The sequence below is a fragment of the Accipiter gentilis genome, chromosome 7, assembly GCF_929443795.1.
Source record: "Accipiter gentilis chromosome 7, bAccGen1.1, whole genome shotgun sequence".
Taxonomy (NCBI): Eukaryota; Metazoa; Chordata; class Aves; order Accipitriformes; family Accipitridae; genus Astur; species Astur gentilis.
The window spans coordinates 5,554,611-5,582,438 of NC_064886.1; the positions used below are offsets into that span (position 1 = coordinate 5,554,611).

Consider the following 27,828-nt stretch of genomic DNA (forward strand, 5'->3'; position numbering starts at 1 on the left):
ATTTTGCTCTGGAGACAGAATCGAGTAGAGCCTGTGTTGGGGGAAGATGTCTTGTAGCATTGCCTTTTGCCAAGTAGTGCCTTTTTTTCTGCTACCACTGATAAAGGAAAAAAAAAAGCTCCTTTATTGTCACCAAGTGCTGTGAATAGTCTGTCTGATCAGTTAGAGATTTGATTTGGTAAGGAAGCTCTGGGCTAGCAGTTTATGGGACAACGTGCTATCCCAGCTCTTTATCCCCGCATGGCCCAGTTATCCATTGCACACCCCTGCCACACTCACTTATTCCCTATGCTCCCCTTCCTTACATCTGTGGGTGGACCATGTCTTGCAGATGATCTGTCCAGGGAGCGTGTGTTACGTTTCCCTCCTGTTCATGTGACTCTGGGGATGTTTGTTCCCTCACCAGTTATGTCTGAGATCCTGTGAAAATATAGGGTGTGAGGTAAGTGGAAATCTTGAGGCATGCCAACGAAGGCGGCTATGCATTGTTTCCAAAAACATTTCTTTCTGGTGTGTAAAAAGAAGGGTCCCTTGTTCAGGGTCTTTCTCACCCAGAGTTGCTTCTCAGAGAAAAGCAATAGCTAGCGCTTGTATTGTTGCTAGTGATTCTGTTAAGTATTCCCCCAGGAGGTCCTACATATCTTTGATGTAGACTCGTTTATGTGTTGGCTGCCTCCATCCCTACCAGTGGTGCCCCCACTTTGCCTCCCCTCTCGCATTGCCTTCTACCCCTACCAACTTTAAATGGCATCTTTTGAATAATCTTTGTTGACACAAGCTGCCTTAGTTGTAGTTGCTGCAGGGGTTGGGAAGGCTCCTCAAGCAAGGAATGTTCAGTCCTTGGGGTCATGGAAACCAGCCAGGAATTTCTGCTCTCCCATTCCCAGGGGCATGAGGAGCCTGCAGAGGAAAACCAAAGGTGACCATTTGCTCAGATTAAATGTCGTTGACCTGAATCAGAGATGTTTTCCAAGACTTTTTAAGATCAAGAGAGCAGTTTTGGAAATATGACTGATATCTTGATGGAGGAGAAGAAGTGATCATTTCTAATTGTAGAGTCCTATAATACAATACAGGAAATTGTCATCTGAAAAATGAAAGCATCAGGCACTGTCTCTTTCAAGCCTTCAGCTTTTCCCCCCCCCCCCACTTGATACATGTGTGTGGCTTGTTCAGTGACAGAGCTGGATATTAAATGGCCAGGTATCATTTCTTGCATGTATGAACGCAAAGTATCAAGATAGGCTATAAAGTTAGCTATATGCCATCACTGAGCATAGTGTGTTACTCCGAAGGAGAAAGGAGGTGACAGTGGGACTAAAGCTGTCTCTTTTCTGTAAGACTGATATCTTAACAGCTCTCGTGGGAGGAAGGACATGTTCAACCTAATAGGATAATGGAATAGTATGTTGAACATATCGGCTTTGACACAGACCAGCTGGTGGCTGTAGACACAAATAACCTAAGGAAAACAAATTTGAAATGTTTCAGGAAATGGCTATATGCATGCAGTGCAGTGGAGGGGCAGGAGGGTGCCTTGTGTGTAAAAGAAAAAAGATAAAAGCCTCTCTCTTTGGCTGTGGGAGGAGTGTCTTGCTCATTCCTGGAAATGACTACATTCCATCCTTAATGACAGTTGGGGCTATAAATTTTAGTACTGTATTCTCCTCTAGACCCACAGATCTCTGCACTGTGAGGTTGGACCAAAGGTTCAGTATGGAGTCTAGCTGGTAAAAAGAAAAATTCCCCAAACCAAACAGAAAAACCTTCCTACAGTTACTGTTAGAAATTTCCTCAGAAATTGTTGGTACGGTAACTATTGTTCAGCAGGAAAATTATCTCCACCAGTAGGTCGTCCACAGTTTCTTCCCTTCCTTCTTTCTGCTCCTTTTGTGTTTCCAATACATCTCATCTTTTCATCTCTGTCCAACTAGTTTAAATTCCAGTCTCCATAGACTGCTGTCCAGCAATGAAATGGTTAACACAGACTTTTTTATTTCTGTCTTTTTTTCCTTCATAAAGCCAGTCTTCATGGTTTGGAGCCCAGTGAGATACCTGGGTGGAAGGTAATTACTCTTTTCAGAGCTTTGATTTCAGGCTCTCTGTGGACCTCAGCAGATGCCATTTCAGCTGCACCACTCTATTCACATGTGAATTATTTTCTTTGAAACTGTGAAAGATAGATATGTACTTTTCTTTCTAAATTAAAGCTCAGATTCTGAGCTGGACCATGTCAGGCAAACCATAGCCAGTTGGTGGATGAATGCATAACCATATGGGTAATACGATTCTTTCAGTGTCTCACTCAAATCAAAAGTTGTGTCTTCAGGCAACATACAATCCATGTGCTTACAATCCAACTGGCCAGATTTCAGTACATTGTGTGACCACCATAATAGATGACTCCAGGTTCACTCTGCTGTGGCTAGGATCAACATGACACAAAAGAGTATCAGTGACGTAAACTGCTAGTGAGTCTTTGAAAGATGCCGAAGATATCTAAGATCTTGAAGAGGCCAATCAATCCTCCCCTTCTTCCCTTGGCTGTTGCAGTTCCACTCTTGCCCTGGCACACACGCTTTCTCTCTCGCTCTTAAAAGTCTTCAGTTCATGCCATTATAAGGTAGCAAGCATTCGTATGTGCTCAAGCAGAAAGCTAGTAGAATGTGTTATGCTCTTCATAAACACAACTTCCTTCTTCCTCGTTTGCCAGCAGCATGTCAGCAGCAAGTACCACTTTCTTTTGCAAGAATGGCTTTGGTAAAAGGTACACTAATGAGATATACTCCATTGACGAGTTATTTCTGGCACAGACAGAGCTGGAAGGAAGTCAGCATTACACGCAGACAGTCTTTGGCCTGGGAAGGTCTGAGAACCCTTTAAATACTTGGCTCAGAAATGGCTCTTTTCCTTTTATCTAGGAGATTTTTGCTTTCCTGTTAAGTTAATTAAACTTCTGTTTTGTCTTCCTCATGCCCTTTTGCCAGCATCTAGCCTTTTCATGAAGACACTAGTTCAATAACCATCATTTATAGTGTCAAGCTTAGGTTACTACCGTCTGTCTGCCAAGTGCAGCTGCAACCATCTGCCCAATTTTGCCTGTTGCTGTGAGCCAGAGGTACTGTCCTTCACTACACAAATGCGCCATTGAGGCCTCGTGGTGTCCCTTCCATGAGCTGTCCTTAAAAGATGGCATGTTTTGTCATCTTCCCACTTCTCTGAAAAAAAGGGCTAGTTTCCATTGGACAACTGATTTGGACTGCAGTAGCATCTGCAGTTCAAGTGAAGTACTACTTCTGGTTAAGCACCTTGTATGGATATTCTCACTTTGGAATAAGAGTATGTTACTCGGAAATAAATTCTAAAGCAGATCAAATTATTCTGAAGCAGAAATTTCCAGTCAGGGTGTCAATGTAAGTCCCTGCATATAAAACCCCTGAAGGCCTGAAATCTTGAGAGAGTGTGTTCCTGAGTGTCTGAGGGTAAGCATCAACTCATCGGACAAATTCAGCTGAAGGGTTGAAGCCCCCTTTCCCACTTCTTAGCACAAAACTGTGCTCCCACATCATGTTGCAGCAGAGCGATCCCACAGATGCTCCCTTTTTTCTTCCCTTCCCTGCCACCCAAATCACACTGCAGCCCAAGTTACTTCTGGTTTGTGAGAACTGTGAGTTGAATAGCTGTGGTGAGAGACTAGCAGGGAAGCATTTTAATATGGAGAATGTTCTGTCTTTGGGCCAGTCCATGCAATCTGCACTGGAGGTCCTTTTTTGACAGTGCCTGTATGTAGACATCTAACGGGTTTTCTATAATAATCCTAGTGGTAGGAAGGGCCTCATCCTTTGTGAGAGACAGGGCTTATTATAATTTCTTGGTTCACAGCTTGAATGCCTTCCTAGAAATGCAAGATGTTGACTGTTAGTGGATGTTGTTATTCCTTTTGTGCTGCCGTGTGAAACTAAAGGTTAATGTAACCTGTTATTGACTGCTGTGTGCAAGCTTTGACCTGCCTGAAAATATTCAGTGCCTATCCTAAAAGTTACCCATGAGGCATTCAGTTCAGTGGACAGGCTGTAGAAACAAACCTCTTCAACCTCCTTGTTGAGTTGCTTTGAATAACATCAAACCCAAACCTATACAATTGAGAGCCAGAGTGGTGTATTGAATCATTTAACACTACTTTGTCACTGGCCAAGCTGTTAACCAAAGCTGTCTCACCTAGAAAATAATGGGGTTTGGGCCATCTAATAAGCTCACCTGAAACAATGTACAGTTTTTTTCTATGAAATAATTTTTCAGTCACTTTTTTGTTTTGTTTTGTTTTGTTTTTTTTATTCCTTAAGGGCAATGTAAGGTTCCTGTATTCTGCATTTTGTTCTAACTTGGATGGCTCTGAGGTAGCATTTTGGGATTACTTTACACTCAAACTGTTTATACAGGGCTAAATGACTGAAAATTGTCCTTTTCAGAATTCCAAGTAAGTTCCCATTACTTTCTATATGATTTCCCTATCAACCCTATCAAATGTTTTTTTCAAAGTTTCTAGAATTCACATAAACCTTCCACTCAGAGGGGAACTCCTTGAGGATTTTCAAGTTAGCCACATGATAAATTCAAGGCCATCTTTCTCAAAATCAGGTTATTCAACCCCAAATTAGATGTTTGCTAATTCCATTCTCTAACAATATTCTTGCCAGGAATCTGGCAGTATAGAAACATCATGTTCCAGACTCTGCCTCATCTCTCCAGCTTTACACTTTGAAATATCTGATTTCTGCAAGGATTGAAACAAAAGATCATTCTCCTACTATGAGGGAAGGGACATCTTCCTCTTCCCCAATTATTCCTAAAATTCATTCATTTTGGTATAGATTACTACCTGCTTTGATGAAGGATTAGAACACTCTATTTATAGTAGGTGCTTAAAGACCAGGCTTCCTGAACCCGTGGAAAACAAATGCGCCAGATTTTACTCTTTTGTTCTTTTAATAAACTGTCCGTGAGATTCTTCCCCTCCCCTCCTTTCCTGCTGGTTTACTTGCATTCTTATATGTTCAGTGTTTTTCTCTTCTGTCTTTGTTCCAGTTTATCAGCAATTTACACACAGTTGTTTCCCAGACTCCATGATTTCAACAGCAAAAATAACACTGACCTTTTGAGCTCATGAGCAATCTTGTTGGTGGTAATTTAGCAGAAAGTTACAGTAACGAACAAGAACGCTGCTCTTAAATGTTAGATCATTAAATGTGTTTTATGAGTGTTTATTACTTCTTTAATGCACTTCCTGTGCACCAGGGAGATGATAGCCATATTCCAGGGAAGAATGGAGTTTTTAATTGGCAAAAGTGGTCAGTTGTGAATCTCTTCCTGGTTTAAAGATACCTTTTCAGGTGTGATATAGTCAAAGTAAGCAAGGGCAATATTTATAGCTAGAAAGACAATAGTGCTAACAACAGGACTGTTCCAAAGGGATGTTAACTCCTTGAAAACTGTGAGCGGGACTTTTCCTGTGGGAGGGAGGCGAGGAGGGAGGGGAAGGTGACTGAAAACTTACATTTCACTCCCCAGACTTAGGGCTGGTTAGGGACTGCTTTGGTCCCAGGCATGCCTGAGAGCTGATAAAATGTATTGTCAACAATAAACTTCCTCAGTTTTCAGCCACTTCCCCTCACCCAGCCTTCAGAACGGCAGGAAGCCCAAAAGCAGATGAGAAAAGCCAACTGTATGAGGTTTATAATTTGGCTCAACTACTCTATAGGTGATTGTACCTGTGGCTTTTGCAAAGCCCACGGGAAAGGCAGGGAATCTAAATGCAGACCAGAATTTTCCATCCATATCAAAATCCTCAACCTCACTTTGGCTTAAGTTTATGTACAGACCCATTTCTAAAACTGGTAAGAACACTTGTAAAGATTTAAGTAGAATTAGGAAATGAGCTCTTTGTAACCAGTGTAAAGACAAAAAACTCCCCCCAAAACCCAAACCCAAAAAACCCCACCAAAGTTAAGTGTTATTAGTAAGAGGTCATGGTACAAAGGAATGACTAAAATGGACAATATTGGTTTTCCTACCTCACAGCACACTTAAAGCTCGTTTGTCTCAATGTATAAACCAAAGCAGAACAGAAAGGAAGTTTATCAACTGTCTTCCTTCTTTCAGCTCTGTATTAAGTGGCATGAAGCTTCTGTTTTATCTTCCCTCTATATTTTAGACCTGTCACCTCTCTCACAACTTTTATTATGCTAATTACCCTTCACTGCCTGTCTCTTACACTTGAAATGTTTTGAATCGGGTGTGTTCCAAGATAATTGTTTTATATCTTCTTATGAAGCAAGGGAATCTGTATTTGAGGGTGAAGATGTATTTCAGTGATCTATTTTGCAGCACAATTCAGTACTTTATTTGGTGGCCACTGGAAAAGGACAGCATAGAAGGTCGTTTGAAAGGGTGTTGCAGCATCTAGAAAGCAAGCTTAGACAGAGCATCAATATCGTGTGGCCTTGCAGGACACATCTGGGTCCACGACCACCTAAATCCCTTGATAGGTGTTAGTAACAAGCAGCATGACCCTCTGGGTGATCTGAGACAGTTACTGCATTAGGGACACGAGTTATTAATATATTTAGCTGCTCTGGGGAACTCTGTGTGACCCATTTCAAGGAATGATAGGAGAAGAAAGTGTCTGGAAACATGATTCGTATGGTAGTAGCAGGGTTTGTAAGAAGATGGGTGTTTCAGAGGGAATATATGTACATACTACTAACTTAGCAAGGAAAGACAGAAATTCTGCCTACAATCTTGCCTACCAGCTCTAATACGTGATGCTGTTCGGCTTTCCCTCCTATCTTGGGTTACAGTGGAAAGACTTTGTTTGTTTGTTTAAATCTTTTCTTGGGTCTTTCCCAATTTTAGCCTGAACTCTAGATATTTGGCTCTTAAATTCATTCTCCAGAGTGCTTCTGACTAATGCCAGGGTGCTATTGTGGGGTTTTACAGGAACTCTTGGGAACAGTGTTGCAGCACAGAGTGTGTGGACCGGTATTATCAAAACCCGGTATTATCAAAACCAGTTCTGAGATGGTATCTGTGCAACACAGGGTTTCAACACAGAAGCACACAAGAACTGCTTTCTATACAGATTACACTGTGTGGTCCTGACTTCTCTATCTGACTTTCTGGACCACCCTGACTGAGGGCAATAGAGATGAAAAGCATGCACACTTCAGAACTGTTTTGTAGGGATTTTCTCTCATTTTAAAGAACTTTTGTTCCATAAGATACTTATTTTCCTCTAAACCAGTTATTACAGCCTGGGTTCATACCAAAAGGTTCAGCTATTTCCCCAAATAATTACTTGGTCCCGGTAATGCGGAACTGGGAGGAAGTTTAAATACAGAGGTTTGAAGAAGTCAAAACCAGAACTGGGATCTGGATTCAAGCATCATACTTGACAGATAATTGCAATGACTGAGGTGGAATATTCAGACTTAAATCCAAGCTCTCTAATACGCTTTGTCTGGGATATGGAAGGCATCTTCCTTTATTAGGTTACTTTCCTGCTCAACATTAACATTTTGTGCTTTGAAGGTTTATTGTGTTGGCTAGACTTATACCTTTATATACACGTAGTCCCTATGGAATAGCCCGATCTCCTTTCATCATTATTAGTAATTCTAGGCTTGTCATTTCCTATTCACGCAGTCTGGACCTCACTGTGTTGTTGCAGGATGGTTGATACGGTGCACAGGAAATGTACTGTTTTTTCAGGTCTCAACTGTTCGTGAGTATTCTTTTCAGGGGCTTCAGTTTTATTGCTGTGAAGTCCATTTCCTACATGTAGTACAATTTACTAAATTACAAACAAGGCACCAATAGAGAAGTCAGTGAAAGTTCACACTAAGAATAGAAGCTTGAAGAGAAAAGTTCAGTTATGTGACCTTCTTCAGGAGCTGGATACAAAATAGACCTGCTGTTTTTCCCTTTAATTTGCAGTCCAGGCATAAAAGAACAGTTCCCAGAGAAACCCAGGCCCTTCTGTTTGTTTCTACGAATCCTCCAGAAATGCTTTATCTGTTGACATCCTGGGTATGCTGATATGGAAATGAACTTACATGGTGTCCTAATTTCCCTCCTGTATTGTCAGCTGATTTTTGCATTGATCTCCCTTCCTGCAATGTTTAAAGATCTGCCAGCCATGAATGGAATAAAACGTTATTGATATGTACCTTTAAAATTGGCAATTAAAGCAAATTAGGATTATCAGATGAAAAATGCCATGTAAGTAAGAGTCACTGCTTACTACTACCCTTCAGAAATACATTTGGGAAAGTAAAATAATTCCTAAGAACAAGTTTTTAGGCTCTTGGTCATGAACAGGGAGATGCTACACTGATGAGTACAGGGCAAGTACTTACACAATGTACTATGTATCCAGACTTTAAAAAAGATCCTTCCTTTCAAATTATGGGTTGTTTTTTTTCTTCTCCTTAGTATTCACCATTTTTTTTTTTTGCTTTATAACATACTATCTTCCCTCTTTTAGCTTACCTTGAAATTTCCCCCAAAGATTAAAGGATTTCCCCCGACTGCTGTCTAAGAGTTTTCTAAAAGAGTTAGTCTGCTCTTCAGGAGTCACTCCAAAGAGTTCCTGCCCCTAACAAAGCAGCAGAGCAGCATGTCTGCCCTGGTGCACTTGGCATACAGAGCATTGCTGCAATTTTGGGGGTTAAAAAGGGTGGATTAGAGCAAAAAAATCACGTATCTCAAAATGCCTTGATGAAACCAGACTACCCCTGGACACTTTCTGTTTCAAGTTAAATATTAGACACCGTCTCCCTGACATTCTTTTTTTATTTAGCCTAAAAGGCTTAATATTTAACTCAAAATACCGAACAACTGCAAACGCTAAGTGCTGAATGTTGTTACATCCTCCACAAGATACATAAAGCAGTGCTTAAACTGGGTGTGATAAATTTAGACATGTGTAGCCATCCCCGGACTTAGTGCTTCATTGGAGTGAGAAAACCAGTTACCATGTTGCAAATTTCAGTTGCATTTTGAAGCAGAAGGCATAGCCAATGGTTCAGTGGGAATAACTAATTTAAACAGGGTGTCCACTTGGTACCTGCAGAAGGAAATATTCTTTATTTAGATGCACTATTTTTGTCCCAGATCAAGGTCTTAATTTGTTCAGTCCTTTGTCCGACATCAGCTTTGGTTTTGGGATGAATTTCCAATTACATTTGGCCTCAAATCTGTGTTAAAGACAAAATTATTTATTACTGGCTCCTGTTCAGAGTCTTATTGCAACTAAAATGGACACACACACATCTGTGAAAACCATTGCCATTTTATGACCTACTTCTAAGCCTTTTTGTTGAATGGTATCATTATAAAAAGTACCTAAAATGTTCCGCTTTTAGACGAGTTATTTCTGACGCTGAGGAGTTGGCCCAGAAGCGGCAAGTAGCTGGGAATGGCCACATCAGCGCCTCTTTAACCCTCTGGGGCACCTCAGGGTTAGCCACCGGTGCCCAGGGCGCACAACCTAGCCAGCCTTGCTACAACTAAAGGAGGCCGGCCCTACTGCTTTCGGGGCTCCCTCGCCACAGCGGAGAAACTTCGCGGCCCCTCAGCGGTCCCAGAGGAGAGCCGCGCCCGCCAAAACCCCTCTGAGGAGAAAGGGGCGTGTCCCGGCGGGGAGGGGGGGGGGGGGGCAAAGCTCGCGGGGGCGCGCGGGTGCCTAACGGTGAGCGCGTGCCCAACCGTTCTGCGCCCCTCGCCTTGTCCCGTTCCGCGCTGCGCCATGGCGGGAACCCTGGAGTCTGTGGAGTCTTGCTTGGAGCAGCACATCCCGCCCGAGGACCTCGCTGAGGTGAAGCGGATCCTCTACGGGGGTGAGGCAAGGTGGGCTGCCAGGACCGGTTCGCCTCCCTCTGCCCCGTCCCGGGGCGGGGGTCGGGGTCGTGTGCCTCCCCGTCTCCCTCCTCCCCCTCGGGCTCCGGAGGGGTGCCCGGGCCGGGAGTGAGGGGGGGGGGGGGGCGGGGGGAAGGCGTCAGTTTGAGGACGGGTGCGCAGGGCACAGGGCTGGGCTGAAAGGAAGAAGGATAGGTTCTGTGGCGTTTGTGGTGCTGTGGTGAGGTTAGGCTGTGGTGAGATAACTGGGGTAGTTTGGAGGTAATCCAAGTTTGGGAAGCAGGGCAGTAGGGAGGTTGTATCAGAAGGTGGCTGACTGGAAGGAAAGACCTGAGGGGGATAGTTTTGAGGGGGGACTGGGGAGGTCGTGGCTTCGGGGTGAGGGAGCTGGAAAAGTGGTGATCTAACATGAGAAGAAATGTGTTGGAGGGAAAGTGTTTATAACCTGGGGGTGGCCGATGAAACTTTGTACGTGTGTGCTCCTTGATTTGTGCAGCAAGGTATTAGTGTCTGGAAATCACAATTATAAAAGAGGACACTGGGGTTTGCTGCCATGGAGGAGAGCAGTGAGGTTTGCACATGACCTGGCTACTGTCTGATTGTTCCTTTGTCTGATAGTTGTGTATTGGGTCATGGGAGTTTGGGTGTCTCTGTAGGGGTAGACAGTATTTGTGATCCTTTTGGTCCATTGCATTCAGAGCAGAAAAGAAGCACATCTCATCTTGAAATGTCTTTGTTTCCTGTTCAATCCAGAAAACTTAATTTGCCAGCTGCTGCTCTATCAGCAGCTCAGGAAAGAGATTTTGAACTACAGGGCTATGGATTTGAAGCTGCTCCAGAGCAATTGAGAAGGCCACGCATTGTTCGAGTGGGACTGGTACAGAATAAAATTCCACTTCCCACAGACACAGCAGTGGCAGTCCAGGTACACAAACTGGGATCTGGGCCATTTGTGTGTAACTCCTCTTCTACCGGATTGAGAAATAACACAGTTCAGTTGTTGATGTTAGAAACTCCATCATGAAATGTCTCCTGATTTTCTGGCCATGTAGGACCCATCACTATCTTAATGCAGCATATTGTAAGAAATTTGAATGACACGTTCAGTTTTATTGTTTCTCAGAAATGCCTCTTGTGTTGTGTTTATCTAGTGAACAACTTGATTGCAGTTTTTCCAAAGGTAATTATTTAGTAACTGATTTGGTACATGAAAATCCTTTGCCTCTAAAATGAAACAGAAAACCATTTACCCAAAATCAAGAGAGATGGCAGCCCATGGAAACCACAGGTGCAGTTCTTGTTTTAATTGAGAAATGTTCCATTATAGGAAAATCCATTAGAGTAAACACAGATTAATAAAGCTGTGTTCATTATTCTTTTTACAGCAGTGAATGAAATGTTATTACAAGGTGACCATCATCTCTTAACACCTTGGACACAAAAGCACTGAGGTGTGACATATATGTACAGAAATAGCCTCGTAAAACTAGCTTTAAAAAAGTGAAAGAAAATACCTCCTTTATAAAATTTCCTAGAGTAGCAGTTTTGTACAGTGACAGGACAGAACATTTCTGAAGTAATTTGTTTTGGAAAGATTACCTGTCACGGATGCAAGTAATTAATTTGGTGAATGGATCGAGTTTGTGGATTCTTTGTAGCATCTGTTGAAAAGACTACCCATTATATTAATGATTTTACTTTATAAATAACCAGTTAACTTTTCCTGTAAATCACTGTACAGTTGTTGAGTTCATAGGTCACTGTTGACTTGTCTTGTGTCCCTTTTTATTGACACCTGAAAGTATCAATGCAAAGTGCTACACCTATGCTTATCTTTAAGGAGAATACTCAAGAAAAAGTACTTTGAAACAATGTTTTTTGACTAATTAATAAATGCTTTGATGTTTTTTTCTTGGTAATAATCTACTGAGCTCCTAGGACAGAGGGATTTAGAAAATAGTTCGGAGGTAATAACTTCTAGAGAGTATCCAAGATCCATGCGTTTGAGTAGGATTTGGAGATAACCAAGGAAATAAACTGTTCTTATCTCATGTTTTAAGATTTTGCGTACTTGACTTGAATTCACGTTCACTTAACATCATTCTGTAGGTTGTTTACAATCAGCAGCAAAGTTTAAATTTTTGCTGATTATATTAAGATTTTTAGCTACTTGCAAGTCAGTCAGCAATGGTTTGCCATATATTTAAATGTTGTAACCATGGAATTACATTGAATTACATACAATTACAACTGCTTTATCTATTTTCAGCATCTAAATGCTTTTAAAAATCTAGATCTAATTCTTTCTATTATCAGTGTTCAGGAATGATAACTTCTTGAGTTACTGCCCCTGAAAGCAATGGGACTAAGTATAGAACAAGATAAATGTAATGTGAACAAAGCTGGTGAACACAAGTGAGTTAGAACATAGAGCTTTTTTAATAGCGTGACACTTCTCACAATCAGGTGGCTGCACTGCACAGACGAATTGAGGAGATCGTGGAAGTAGCTGCAATATGTGGGGTCAACATAGTTTGTTTCCAAGAGGCTTGGAGTGAGTATTTTCTGTGATTCCTTCTAGGTTGTTAGAGATCAAGTTCCTTCTATTTTAACAAGTGTCCTGTACTGGAAGTATGTCTTCTAAGTAAAGAGCAGAGATCTTCCAAGATGTAACAGTTGACTTCACTGGTTTGCTTTCTAAAGGAAAAAGCAAAGAGTCTTAGTTAGCAGAACTGTATGGAAGATGTACGTGAAGTCTGTCATACTGAAGACTGATGTATGCCGCAACAGTGATATTTGTAGGCATGCTCCTTCTTCGTGTCATCCTTCGTAATCTTTTCCTCCTGTTTTTTTTCTCCTAAAACTTATGGGGTTTTCTAGACAAATATTAAAATTAAAAAATCTAATTTTAATTAAAATGCAGTCTTTGAGGCTTAATAGAGGCAAAAACCAAAATGAAGGCCCGTGAAATGTTTGTGAAAACAGGTTATTCACAGAAAGTGTACACTAGTGACTGGAGTGTATTTTGTATTTTTACCTCTGGTAAGGCTTCACTAAGTGCATTCTGTCTCTTCTGCTTTGCTCTGTGTGGGCCCAAAACTCCTTGCCCTTGCTAAAAATATTTTAAAATAGCTTTTGTCTTTAAACAAGAAAAACAGTTGAATCATTCTTAAGTGTTTAATTTTTTATCTGTGTTCATGCAAACTGTGTATTTCTTGAGTGACATGAACATTCTTGTAAATTTTATCTTGCATTGGTGTTTTCTAGCCATGCCCTTTGCTTTTTGTACAAGAGAGAAGCTTCCTTGGACTGAATTTGCTGAGTCAGCAGAAGATGGGCCAACAACAAAATTCTGTCAAGAGGTAAAAAACCAACCAAGCGAACCCCCACCCACATCCAGCCTTCAACACTAGCCCATAACTGCCACTGATTAGCATGGTTTTCTTCTTTATGTACCAGTAACTTGCTTGACAAGTATTATGATAGTGAGTAAAGTAGAAATGGACAACAACAACTGTGCTCAATGTTTATTTTTTAAACTACTTTGCATTTATAGACTACCTTCTACTATGGAAGGCATGTGAAATCACCCATTTAACTATTCCTGAATTTTACACAGGAGGAACAATTCTTCATACAAATATTTTTTATTTCCATTTAAAAGCTGTTTCTTGCCTAGAACAGTTGAATAGTAGACAATGCTTGTATGAGAGTGTGAGAAGAAAAATCGCTAGCCTTTTCTGAACAGGGAACACTTTCACACAAATTTTTTGCATCTTCCTGTGAAATGACACAAAATGAAGGGGGCTTTTTATTGACCTAAGGAGATTTGTTACTGTCTGGCTCTTATTTTTCCCTTCCAGTTGATTGCAAGGGTGGAAGAGGTTTTTTTTGTTTTCTGACAACTTTTTTTTTAATATAAGGAATTTAAATTATTTTCATTTACAAGTGATTGAAACAACTAAAGACCATTTTGATGTAAAATTTGCCAAGATATTCACTGACCTATTAAGCTTTTGTAGACAGTGTAATATCTTTAGTCTGATCTAGGGCAAGTACATGTTGCTTCTCACTATAGAATTAATGACACTATGGAAGCTTGGAGAAAAAAAGAAGTGATTTGAAGGAAAAGACAGTGTGCTAATAAACTGGCAGTCAGAAGTTGCTTTATTTCTCACTCACACCTATGTCATTTGACATTTATAATTAACATGTAATGCTATTTTACATTTCCTTTTTTTTTTCTTTTTTCTTTTTATTTAAATAACCGTTTTTAGCTAACTGTGCTGTCTTTCTTTCTGGTACACCACTTGAGTGGTATACCAGAATGGAAGAACGGTATTATACCTCTTCTACCTGTGAATAGATAGAGGTGAGCTTCATGGTTTGACCATTGCTGTTAGGGTGCTTTTTTCTGTTGGTACCTTGCATTTCTAGTTAAAGGATTCAGGTGGAAAGCTGTCTGTGATGTATCCATCTTTGATGAAGAAACTGGCAATGTGGGGCATGCCAGTGTGCGTTAAGCATTAGTCCTTGATAACAGTCAGAGTAATATACCAGATGAAAACTTTTTTATTCCTTCTTTATGAACAAAAAATTAAAATAATTACTGCAGGCTTGTATATAATAGAAGAATTGTGTTCATTTGTATAGCTGGCAAAGAAATACAATATGGTTGTGGTATCTCCAATCCTGGAGCGAGATGAAATACATGGAGGAACTCTGTGGAATGCTGCAGTGGTAATTTCTAATTCTGGAGCTGTCCTTGGCAAAAGTAGGAAAAATCACATTCCAAGGGTTGGAGATTTCAATGAGGTAAGATACAGTATTGTGATTATAAAGCTAGTCTTACTTTGCAGCTCTTGTTTGTGTCAGCATGTGTTGCATCAGAGTTATATCATCAGGAAATGTAATGTACTTCTCGAAAATGTGGTTCACTAAGTGTCAAATCAGTTTTTCTCAGGTGAAATTATAATAAGTTAATTCATCAGGAATAGAGAGTGATGACTCTTAAAGGACAAATAACATTGAATCTTTGTCATGTACTCTTCCTTGGCCTGCTAGAAACTACAAAAGTATCGAGGATCTTTAAAACAGAATTCTTGAAGTTACAGCTTTATGTTAGTTGTGCATGATTGGCTGAGGTAGTTTTTACATGTATGCATGTTGAACTTATTTTAATTTGGAGAGCAATTGTTTTGTGGCTCAGGTGTTTATTTATGGACTTGATCTCTGTTTCTCTGTAAGATTGTCTTGGAAATGATAGTTCTTTTGCTTACATTTCTTTGAGCAGAATCCCTTAATTCATTACACTTCTGACTGAATAGCTGGTTTATGGCATCTTCTGTTTAGTAATCATATTACTTCCACTAAAGCCCCCAGCAGTTTTTAGGCCATCCTCCAGAATCAGCTTCAGAAACTGAAATGGTAGTAAAGGCAACGTCAGAAGAAAACTGGTAGATCTGAAATGTGTTTATCCATCCATAGAATTATCACAGGCAGAAAGATCAGGATTAAAAATTAACCAAAGTCTAAAAATACATTGTCTTACCTAACTAAATCTCTGCTTGTCAGCTAAAGTAATTAACAGAGGCATTTCTTCTAAGCACCGGGAGCTGCTATATACCTGCAGTTGCTTTTGTTCCCTGTCTGAATGCTCCAGTCACTAAACTGAGGCTTCAGAATCTAGACTGCTTTTTTAATTAATTTTTAAAAGTTTTTTGTGTCTTGAAACTTCGTGTTCAAAGACTTCTGGAAGTTTTGACCTGGGCTCCTAGACCTGATCCGACTGGTTTGTGTTTCTTCAGATGAAACTGTTAATAGGTTTCTGCACAATAGATTTCTGGCACAGGCCTGTCAGTCACCAGTGTTGACTTCTATCTTTAATAATTATTTTGATATTTAATATTATTTTATCAGATCTGTCTTTTAGCTAGCAAAACAATAACTAACAAACCCATATAAAATAAAAGCACTAATAAAAATGAATTTTGGTTACTTTCCACATTCTTGATTTGTTCCTTGTGTAATCAAACAAAAAATAAATTCCTTTTGCTTGTGCTAAAATATGATATCTTTCAGTTTTCCAGACAGTGTTTTGTGGAGCATCAGCAGATTCCAAGAAACTTCTTGTTTCCAGCTTTGAAACTGTAATGAAAGGGACCTAAGAAAATATATTTTTACTTTTCCATGTGAAGTATAAATAGACTTTCATCAAGAGTTTTGCATAATTCCTAAAAGGACTTAGTTCTTATAATCCTAAATGCCAGAATTGCCACAAAACAATCTAATTATATCTTGCAGGTATACTATAATGATTTGACATTTCTTGTATCTACCTCATTATAGAAGCAAGGAACGTTTAGCCAAAACAGCACTGTCTTTTTAGCTAGTACAGGGAAGGATTATGCTCATCTCTGTGACTTTAATGTTGTTTTCTTTATCAACAAAGTTAACCTCCAAGGAAGCGTTGAATTTGAAATTATTTTTGTGGATTGTCTCTGTAGAGCAGATAGGGAAAGGAGCCTTGTTAAAATCATCCTTGTTGAATGGGTGAGAACTAAATGGAAAGGGGAAAGAGATTTGTCTGTAACCTATTCAGCCATGTGTGGAAGGGCATATAAATAAACAAAAATCAATCCTTCTTGAGACATCACAGTTTGTTGCTGTGGAGATGATTGTGACCTCTGGTGAGGAATAAAGAAATAAGAACTGATGAATTCCCTGAAGCAACAGCATTCTTGTTTTTCTTTTCCTATTGTAATAAAAGAAAACTGACAATAGAAGAAAAAATGGAAATATATTCAATCGGCAGAATTGTTTTGAAATAGGACTGTGTCAGTGCCCACCACGTGGTGTGCTCTCTGCAGACATGAAAGGAGATATTGCACAGTCCCTTAGGCACTGATTTTTTCGTGACACCTGATAAGAAACATGAGATGTCACTTTTACCGGGCATACTGAATCTCTAGTCGTTCTTGGTTTCAGAGGATGATCCCCCTGTATCTATCATGCCATTCTCTTACACTTACATGAGGCCCTAGTTTGTTCCCCAGGTGTAACTGTGCTTGCTTTAGGCCTGATATGGTTCTTCTTTCAAGACCAATGGCAGTGGTTGTTACGATGGACAGATAATTTCAATAAAAAGGGAATTGTTTTACGACACACCTTTCTTATGTGATAAGAGGCACGCCCCATTGGGTCAGGCTGGTGGATTATGTACCTTGCTTTTCTGTCTCTGAGATCATCACAAAAAGGTACTATTAGGAATAAGTCTGTCCACTACAACTTTTGTGCTCCCTCGGTATCCACAGTCATTGTGTTAGGGATGTTGGGTGGCATGTTCCTGTCTATTTCTTTTCTTATCTGTGGTTCTTTTATTAATGACTTTGTCTAGTCCCTTCTGAACCTGATGATAATACCTGTTTTCACAAAGAAGCAAATTTCAGAAGTGCACTGCCTGCTGCATGCAAAAAGCTACTTTCTTTGAAAACAGGTACAAGAGTGTAATTTCAGTCAATACCCACTACTGCTACTGCTTTGGGATTTCTGTATTCATCTTATCCACTGCCTTTGTGATTTTGTAAATGGTGTTCATAATATTGCCCTCAGCTTTCTGTCTGCAGATTGAAGAGCCTTTTTAGTTGCTCCTCACAAGGGAGCTGCCCCATCCCCTTCATCATTTCAGTTGCCTTTACTTATTCTATCTCTAGTATATCTACATTATCTAGTATATCTGCACCTAGTACATTATTGAGATGCAGACACTAGAATTGCCCGGAGTACTCAAGCCATGGGCACACAGAATTCTTGTAAACCAGCTGTTATGTTTCAATATCCTTCCTGTTGATGTCTAAGATTTTCTTGGGTTTTTGACTACCACTGAACTCTAAGCAGGCAACTGTCAGTGACTCCACACATACCCTTTTCTTCTATTTGTGAAGAACCATTTCTGTACATTTCATTTTTAATATCTCTGTGAATGTTTGTCTCTATAGCTGTTAACAATGATCTGTCCTTCTCTTCACTAGTGCCTTTTACAGGAACCAGTGCATTTCTAATTGTTTAGAAATGTTTGATATGATAGGATGAAAGTTCACAGCATATGGTAGATGGGATCTTTAAGCCAACAGTTGGCTCCATTTTCTTTAAGGAGTGTTCTCTAGATTCATCCTGTGATTTTCCTGGTAGTAGTTTCAAGCCTTCTGTCTGTTTAGGGCAATAGGCATATACGAAGTTTAAATAACCAATCTTAGCTATACACTGATAGTTCCTTATAGCATTCATAAAATTACTGCATGACATTACATAACAGGTGAATGTAAAGGAATTCCGTGTTCTTTAAACAGTATTCATCATCTCTTTTTTCAATCAGAATCAAAGGATCGTGATGACTTAGGAGAATTTTCTTATGTGGTGAAAGTACTAAGAGACATGCCTAAAGTTTGGCAATTAGTGGATCTCTTCTAAGCTTCTGTAGAAGTTTCTAGCATTAATAGAAGTGTTTATGTCAAAGTCAGACAGTGCTTAGGTGCAGTATGAGTGAAGGGAAACGGAAAGGGTCTTGAATTTGATCTCAGCAGCCTAAGAGAGCCACTTTTTGTTATATACCCATTACAGGGCAGCTATGTACTAAATGAAAGCTGTCCTTGCTCACGGTGTAATGACTTGAAGCTGGTAATCAGAAATTGGGAAGTGTCAAAGCAATGTTGGAGGTATTTTTGCTTTTTAAAGAAGTCTGTATTTGTGGGGTTTTGTTTTATTTGGATTTTTTTGCAGTCTACTTACTATATGGAAGGAAATACAGGACACCCAGTGTTTCAGACACAGTTTGGAACAATTGCTGTGAATATCTGCTATGGGCGCCATCACCCTCTGAACTGGCTCATGTTTAGTATGAATGGAGCAGAGATCATCTTTAACCCTTCAGCCACTATTGGAAAGCTCAGGTAAAATACAAACTGATTTAGGCCGTTGCACGCTTTCTGGGTTAACTGAACCAGGTGCCTCAGGGGCACCTTGCTGAGGCTTGGAATCTGAGGCATCACCTCTTTGTTTTGCCTTCAGAAAGGAATCTGCATTCTTCTCCATCTGGAGTTTTGGGCTACCAGTCTGCTCATAGTCACTGATTCTCTTCCAGAACTTTAGTTGTACATCTGCAGGTCTTTTGTCTCTGAGACAGAGTTAACAAGCATCCAGCTGGTATTCTGAAAACTAATGGGAGTTTATTTAGATTATCCATGTAATATTTTTGCTTTATGATAGGCAGTAGGAATTTACATTCAGGCTTAGCTTGCCAGCTTGCATCATCCACCTAGGAGCCAGTAAGTATGGTATCAAATTGCAGTTTTCAGAGCCAAGCTGAGAAACCCTTTTCTCAGAAACTTTTTTTTTTTAACTGTTGGCAATTTTGTGATTATCAGGCCTCTTGAACCAGACTGAACCAGTGTAAACGGTTTCCCTTGAGATAATCTTCTGCAGATTGACATTAATTGCACCCTACTGACTTGATTTCCTAAAAGAAAAAAGAAAACCAGTTCAGTGAGCTAAGAAAACGCACTTTTTAGCTAGCTCATAATGATTAATTTGTGGATTAGATCTTGAATATGCTTTGCCTCTACATTATCAGCATCAGTCACATTTCAATATAATAACCTTTAAATGTGCCATGCTTCCAAAGCATTGTCTGATACACGCTGTATGTTGCTTGGGATACTATAAAGTGATGCAAAATAACTGCATTTCTTTAGGGCTGGGGAGGGGGGGAGGCTTTCTTTAGGTAGAAACCTTCTAGAAATGGTTTCAGTGGTTCTTTATACTCTTCTTGACAAAATCACCATGCCTTCCTTTCATTCTCATTGTATTCTGTTCTTTGCTATACTACTCAATACTTTCAAATTCCAAATTAGACTATTTGTAAATTGAGGTGTGGGATTCCAGAATGTGTCTACACATCAGCTTAACACATGACAGAACTGTGCTTTTTCTTTTTTTTTTCTTTTTTTTTTTCCCCCTCCTCATAACAGTAGGCTCTGGAAAGTAATTTAGTATTGTATGATGTTTACATACATATGACTGAAGAAGTGATGCTAGTTAATGCTTAATTATAAATAATAATATTTTTAACCCTCTTCAGCTTAGTATGGGGCAGTGGGGGAAAGTCTGGCTTTGCAGAGTTCTTGGGAATACAAACATTTCCTTTGTGAGTTAAACCCCCATATTTTGGGCTAGCTGAACTGTCTTTGAGTTTCTAGCTCCAAAGATAATTTTTAGGAGGCTGACAGGAGTGTATTTCATTGTTACGGATGATATTGTAATACAAGTATAATATCTAGTGGCAAAGAAGACATACTGATCTCATATAATACTGAAAATTCTTTATCATTTCTCTTCTCTCTCCCTTCAACTGGGCTTGTGTGTGTGAACTAATTGCAGAATATTTTAATTTTTATTTCTTTAAACCTAGAGGAAGAGATTTTTCCAGTGTCAGTTTTGTAAACCTTAATGTATGAAATGTTCAAGCAATAGAGACTTGCTACCTGGGTATACAAGATGATAGAAGAGTTAGAAATGTAAGAGGAGTATCTTTTTTAGCATTTTTCATTTCTTCAGGATTCACCCAATCCCCTCTCTTTACCTGTTTAATGTAAATTTGGAGGTTTTCTGTCTCTGGTCCAAGAGAATTAATCCAATTTTGTTGTCCACCAGCTAGAAAATTCTGAGGACATGGAGCATTCCTAATAAGGTAGAAATGGTGAAAAAACAGATTAGAGAGATAAAATTTTCATACCCACAGCCAGTTCAGTTGCAGAGAACCATGTATTTGCAAACCTGGAGAGTAGAACTGTAGGTCAGATGCAGTAACCTGTCATTCAAAGTGCCTTTAATAGTTTTTGGTATACAAGATAATTTAGGTTGAGTAACATTAGAAAATGTCCTTTGAAAATAGTTGAATGAATGCTTTGGAGGCATTTATGTCACTACTAGAATAATATTTGTGATTGTCCACTTATAGCCCGTTAACAGGAGAGCAAACAGAAATTACCCTGTTATCATACAGCACTTCATTGGTACTCTGGGTGCTTCAGGCTCTCCTCATTATTGGCTTTCACGTGATTGTTTTTAAGCATATATTTTTTATCGCAGGAAGAGGACTCTTGAGGCCCGTGTAAAAACTGTCTCTGGGGTTGCTTCTTGGCTATAAACTTTTTTTCCTGTCTCTCTTCTGTGAAATTGTAATTTGCTGGAGCTTTTCAATAAAATCCCTTTTTCTTAGAAGAGCTGGCTGCCAGACTCAAAGTAATTGAGAAAAGAGGCAATAAACCAAGTTCTTTCAATCAGTCCAATGACCATCTCTTTAAGATTCTTGAGTCTGACTGGGAGATTAATGAGTCAGATGCTTGCAACTTCGTCTTGGTATTAAGAATCTGGCAGGTACATGCTGTCACAGGAGTGTACAAATTGTATCACCTTTGTTTTGGAGCTCTGAGTACTTCCAGACCTCCTGTTAACTAGTCTGATCCCTGTGTATCAAACTATTTAGTAAAAAGAAGACTATTTCAGTTTTAAACATCAGTCAGAATTGAAATCTCCTTTGGAAGAGAAATAGAGGCTTGTAAAAGAGAAGGAATTTTTTATTCCTCATTTCTCAGTTCTTGGTTTTATGTAAATTTAGTGACTGGTTTAAAAGGTAATTACTGGGAAATTATCAGAATACTTTTGTTAAACATGCTTTCTTTTTCATCAGTCCACCATGGGAAAAATGACTTACTGGAAGGTGCTATGAAAAAATACAAGTGGGAAATTTTGGTGGAAATAGATTTTTATTTTCCTTTCATTTTTTTATTATTCCCATAATTTTTTTTTTTCCACTCATTGCTGAAAAAGCCTCTTCTGGACCATTTTGGGAAAAAAGGAGACAACTTGTATGAATCTCTTACAGCTTTGTTGCAGAATGATGTTTGGTATATTAAAGGTAATGGAATGTGAAAGCCCATGTGTAAATCCTTTGCATAATTTGGAGAGTAAAACATTTTACACTTTAATTGCTTTGAAAATATGGAGATGTCTTAATTTTTTTTTTCCATGACAAAGCCATATTTACAAGGTTATCAGATAGACCTGTTTATACCTATATTTGAGCAGAAAATAATGATAGTGCTTGGCTGTATCTGTAGGGAGATTTTGATTGTACAAGTTCAGTCTTAGCAGCTAACTTTGGCTTCTTTGACAGAAAAGGTACAGTGTGAAACAGTCATAATCTAAATTTAGCTCTGAAGTAGACAAGTAATGAATACCTGCCTCCTCTTTTGTGTATTGCAGCGAGTCCCTGTGGCCAATTGAAGCAAGAAATGCTGCCATAGCTAATCACTGCTTTACATGTCCCATCAACAGGGTAGGAACGGTATGTATCTTCACTTTTTTCATTTCATTTCATAATTTAGGTAGTGTAGCATGAGTTAATTCAAGGTAATGAACTGAGTAGCACTAGCATGCAGAGATTCTTCTACTGTATAACTACTGTATTAGTGTTTATAATATGATTTGAAGACGGACAGTGATAAAGAGATTGAGAGCTGCCTTGTTGCTGGCAGCCTACTTTTTGGTTGCAGCTGCTTCCTGTTCTTGAATTTCTCTCTTTGTAATAGGCACCCACCCTTTTGCTAATTTTCCTAGTTTCTATGGTGAAATCAGTATTCTTTTAGCCAAAATGACTGAAAATGGAATGTATCTTCAAGTCAGTGGTACACAACTGATTGCTGTTGTACAGATACTACTACAGATACTGTCTTTCTGGACACTGAAGTTCTATAATGGAAACTAATATTGCACACAATAAGTTGTTCTTGCCTTCAGGTTAGTCCAAATACCCTACATTTATGTTCTTTTATAAGGTTCACTGCAAAAATCCTGACTTGTTCTTCCCATCATGTGAATACATTTGCCGCCTTTTGTGACCCACAAAGATGTGTTTCGTTAAATGTCTCCTCTTTTGCCTCTTCTTGAGACTTGTGAAACTGATACGAGGCATGTTCCCCAAAGTGTATGAACAACAGGCAGTGATACAAAAAGATCTTGTTTTGTAGCCTATCCATCATAGGAACTAGGCCCTTCTGATGACTCCCTTTAGACAGTGCTGATAGTATGCCAGAAAAAATCTTAATAGATTTATATAAACTTCCATACTAAATATGGTAGACTAGCAAGGATTTCTTGAATGAAATGGAATTACACTGCCACCTATGGATCCCTTTTATTTCACAGGAATACTACAAAAATGCCTTTACTTCCGGAGATGGTGGAAAAGGTATGTTCAGAAATCACATTCAGTGGTTGCTAATAATTGTTAAACTAGAAAGTCTGAAGAAATGGTAGCTCTCCTGCAAGTGTCTATCTCATGACAGCTGTGGTAGCTAGCGACTGTCTTACTTAAGACTGCTGTTCTGTAAGCTGGAGAGAAGCAGCACTTCCTATTATAGTTGGTGGTACCACAGTATGTGGTCACCAGAAGTTCACACCTAAGGTTTCTATATACTTTCAGAGGACTAAGAGTTTTGGAGTCAATGCAGTATTGTAGGACTGCAAGACAGAAATCCCACAAATTAGCCTTTGTTCTCAGTGTATGCATGACGTATTATCCATAGTTTTAAGATTATTAACAGTAACAGCCCTAGCCTGAATCCCCAGCCAAGCCATCTTGCCCTGGTTCACAGATTTGCTGGAAGTTAAAGAAGAGAATGCTCAAAGAAGAGCATGAGATTTGCTTGTATGTACTTCACTTGTATGTTGAAACACTATAATTTGTCCTGTGTCAACCATGACTGCTTTTGGCTTCATCTGGAGTGGGCCTGAGCTTTTTTTTTTTAAGCTAGTTTTGGAGCTAAGTGTAGCAGCTGCATGAAAAAGGTCAGTGGTATCCATTGCTTAGTAGTACAACAGATGTGGCTGATTTTTGGCACAACTCAGAGTTGTGCAATATGAAGTAAGATTTTTTTTTTCTGTGCCTCAAATTCCAGTGTTTTCACCTCTGACCTTGTATTGAAAATTGAATGGGTGCATCTCTGTCAGCTGTTTTGGAAATGTATGATTTGACAATTAGAATTAATTTAAATTCTAAATAAAAAAACAATGAAAGCAAAGCCTTTCCTTTAGTTCAGAGACTCAATAATGGGAGACCATAATCATGCATTATTTAAAAGGCAGTGCAGTGAGTTTTTTCCTGTTAATTTGATATATGTGAAAGCTGTACTGTGCATGAAAGTAACTATTGGTCAAAACTGCAATTACCTTAGGATTGTGCTGTGACTCTTCAGGGCGATATCTTGCTTAAAGCACGGTGAGTGAGCAACCACAAGAAATTGAGCCAGTTTTTATATGGTACTGCATGTTAAGTTGTATACTTGTTTGCAGATGGCATTACACGCTTTTTAAAAATTTCTTTAAGCACACCATGACTTGGGCCATTTTTATGGCTCAAGTTATGTAGCTGCACCAGATGGCAGCAGGACCCCAGGACTCTCTCGCACTCGGGATGGACTTCTGGTGGTAGAAATGGATCTAAATCTTTGCAGGCAAGTCAGTGACAAATGGAATTTTAAGGTAAGCCTGCTTATAAAGAAACAAACTTACATATGATATTGGAACAAACAAGCTTTCATGATGATCTTACAGTAGTTAAAAGGCAGCCTTTTTTTTTTTTTTAACAATCCAGAGCTTAAATTGTTGAACTAAGTTAACAGGATGTTCTGGAAGCCAAAGGCATAAATGGATTCCGAAAAGGAGTAGCCAAATTCAGGGAAACTAGGCCAATAGCTTTTAAATGAAAAACTTAGCCTTTGGTCCTTAAGTGTGGATTGCCAGGAGCTCTGAGGACTGCTAGGGGAAATATGTAAGGTTTCCTTATGCAAGGTTCGTAGGCATTTGTAACTGAGCTGAGATGGACCTTTGATCTGACCTAATATGGTAGTTCTTTATATTCTTATAGGCCTTACTTGTCAGTTTTGGTGAAAAGTAGTGAAAACCCAAACCCACAAGAATCTTTAAGCTTCTGAGAACTTTCTGAATGCAAACTTCTTGCAGTGTTAACTCCCTGAATTTGTAGACATGTTGAAGCCACAGAGAAAGAACTGTGTACATTCATCTCTGAAGCACCCTAACACGTGTTTGAATTTATCTAAATCAGATTAAGATGGCGGCAATCCTTTCCATGTGGCTTTAACAAACTTATTTATTACTGTTTTTTTGTATTCTGAGACAAACCTAATTTGGATCATCTTTCCTGAGGGTGTAATTTGATTTAATTTGTCCAGCAGCAGTGCTGGTTTAAGAAATTGCCACCGCAGCATTGCAGTTTGCTAACCCTTCTGTTGTGCCAGTACAAGCTATGTGGGGTGCTATATTGTACACTGGTTTAGTGGAGTGACCAGATTTTTTTTTTTTTTTAAACAAACAAATGACACTGCAGTTTCTTCTTTGAATCTGATCAAGTTTACAGCAGACCCACAAATATTCTGTTGCAACAACAAAGCAAGCAAGCAAAAGGAAAAAAGAGGTGGCAACTTCTTAAATAGGCTTTGTTGATGAAGCAAACAACTTGCTTATTTCTGTGGAGACAGGCCTTTCGTTTTAGTCCTCAGTACTGCTAGACTAGAAGTTTTTCCTGTCTGCTCTTAAGATCAGCATGATTTGAATCCTAACAAAGTAGACCAGAACTCCTGGCTGGCAACTGTCACAATATGTGTAGGTACCCCAGTGATAATCTAGTATTTAAAATAAGTAATCATTTGTAAGGAGTGTCAATTTTTGCACATAATGTTACTGCAAGGAGACATTTATTTTATAGGGCTGGTTTATTTGGAACCACCTTGTGCATTACAATATAGTGCAATACATAATATGTTTTGATTTCAATTTGATGCAAAAATACAATTTTTCTGTGGATTTGAACTGCTGAATAAACTTGAAATGCTAAATTAAAACATAGTCATTTCTTAGGTAGAGCTTAATTTCTTTGTTAATGCTGCCAATCTGTATATAGGGACTAAAGACAAAAAGTAATTTCAGGTCATCTTCTGGACAGAATTGCATTTGTTATTTTACAGATGTGTGTGGTAGGTATATGGCTGTTGACATAGTAGAATTAAACTGTGCTGAGACATTCCCAGGTTTTTTTAAGTCAGGCAGGCATTTAGTTTTGCTTTGCCACTGAAATCTGAGGCCCTTATTGCAGAGTAGAGGTTTAGTGTGTCAGGAAGCACATGGAGCATTGCTTATAACAGCTTAGTAGGGGTATCTGAACAAAAGCAATTGTATTGATTAGGAAAAACAAACAGTAAAAGCAAAACACTGACCTTTAGCTGTTTTGTATAGAATTGCTTATTTTGGGTTGTCTTCAAGTCTTGTACTTTCAGCACCTTAGTTTTATGTTGATGGTGTGGATTGCTATTGTTGGTCTTTTGGCACATAAGGCACAGCTGTGGCTTTTGTTTAGGTGACAGGGGATATCTGTTTCCTTTTCCTTTCATTTTGGTCAAGACAGAGGTAGTTCTTGATATGAGGGGAATGAGGAAGTATGAAGTCATCAGTTATCCACTGCAGAAACCCCTTGATAGCAAGTAGGAACCTATTTAACCTGCTCTGGTACCTGCAATTTGCATTCAATGATGCCTGAAAGGGATGTTAAGTAGAATGTCTTTGCTAAACTTACAGCAGCAAAATAGTTAAACAAATTGTCCTCATTACACTCTGGCAAGAAAGAAGTAATTCGCTCCCCTCAGAGCCAATGTTGTAGACTGTGCACTTCAGAAGAGGATGATAGCTCTATGTAAAGTGCTATATTTCAGCCTCCTAGCTTACTGTATCACCCAAAACAATGATAATAAGTAACAGCAACCCAAATACCATCAGTGGCACCTATGCAAACATTGCTGACAGCAGGGTTCATCAGTTGTCAAGGGCATATTGTGAAGACATAATTACATACTCCTTTTGCCTTCATAGGCATAAGTTACTGAAAAGAGAATATTGTTGATGCATAAGAAAGTAAGCCCACCTTTCACATTCAACTTTCAGCTATCCAGGATAACCAAAATAGCCTTAAGTAATTAGTCAGCAGACATGACTGTCAGTGAAGGACAGCTGCAAAGCAGGAAGGTGTTCGCTTTAAAGTTTTACTTTTTAGAGTAGAGTCTCTTTTTTGAGTAGAAGTATAGTTTTAGGCAACACAGTGCGAGTTCTTTTATAAAAGAAGTATATTAGTTTGTGCTAAGGGTCTTGCATTTTGAGTGAATTATGATTTTACTGTTTGGGGCAATTAAATAATAGGTCATCATAAAAAAAAAATGGTTCCCATAAATATTTTCTACTGAAGTACTTTCATAGCTTACTACAAGAACTGAAACTTTGATTTTTCTTTTTCAGATGACTGGTAGATATGAAATGTATGCAGACAAGCTCACTGAAGCAGTCCAGCCTTATTTTATACCCAGTATAATCAAAGAGTGAGAGAGCATCTCATTACAATTAAATATTGCATAACAAATTAAAAGGTACTGTTGGATGATAGGTGTACTGTGGATCACAAGTTGTTAGTTTAATGTTGTAATTTAATTTCCTGTAACCAACTTGTAAATAATAGGATTCAAAACTGTGTTAAGTAAAATAATTGAAAAATGGCCTCTTGGTTTTGGGGTTTTTTTTTGCCATTTACACTAATGAGTCCAAACTTTTGTTCCTTTCTAGAAATACATCCAGTAGGAATACACTGATATAAAATGATGATGAAATATATTCAGTGCTGCATACTGTGATATAGTTTGATGGAGATGATGAGTTCAGAGGACATAAAAATTTTTACATAAGCTTTGCAGCGTGTGTCTATGTACTTCTGCTTCCTAGTTTTTACCCTCTACCCCA

General features: G+C 39.1%; 2 protein-coding genes across 5 annotated transcripts in view; both read left to right on the plus strand.

Moving 5' to 3' along the window:
* ADORA2A (adenosine A2a receptor) overlaps nucleotides 1–10,748 on the plus strand; it is a 54,236-nt gene extending 43,488 nt beyond the window's left edge. For 3 of the 4 annotated variants that reach the window (XR_007506843.1, XR_007506846.1, XR_007506847.1), the window contains exons 9-10: nucleotides 332–442; nucleotides 10,669–10,748. The gene's annotated coding sequence lies outside the window, so the exon portion shown is untranslated. The remainder of the gene's footprint in view (nucleotides 1–331; nucleotides 443–10,668) is intronic. The other variant, XR_007506842.1, reaches the window with a different exon arrangement.
* On the plus strand, nucleotides 9,733–27,587 carry UPB1 (beta-ureidopropionase 1). The gene is made up of 10 exons (XM_049807029.1): nucleotides 9,733–9,906; nucleotides 10,669–10,840; nucleotides 12,382–12,469; nucleotides 13,183–13,277; nucleotides 14,569–14,730; nucleotides 18,694–18,863; nucleotides 22,237–22,318; nucleotides 23,179–23,221; nucleotides 24,359–24,513; nucleotides 27,334–27,587. Exons 1-10 carry the CDS (start codon nucleotides 9,806–9,808, stop codon nucleotides 27,415–27,417), a joined length of 1,152 nt encoding a protein of 383 aa, XP_049662986.1. The 5' UTR covers nucleotides 9,733–9,805; the 3' UTR covers nucleotides 27,418–27,587.
* Nucleotides 27,588–27,828: the final 241 nt, after the last annotated feature.

Coding starts and splice junctions, on each gene's coding strand:
- UPB1 (XM_049807029.1), top strand. CDS start 9,806: ATGGCGGGAACCCTGGAGTCTGTGGAGTCTTGCTTGGAGCAGCACATC. Junction 9,907..10,668: donor CTCTACGGGGGTGAGGCAAG/GTGGGCTGCCAG, acceptor TGTTCAATCCAG/AAAACTTAATTTGCCAGCTG. Junction 23,222..24,358: donor TTCCGGAGATGGTGGAAAAG/GTATGTTCAGAA, acceptor AATTTCTTTAAG/CACACCATGACTTGGGCCAT.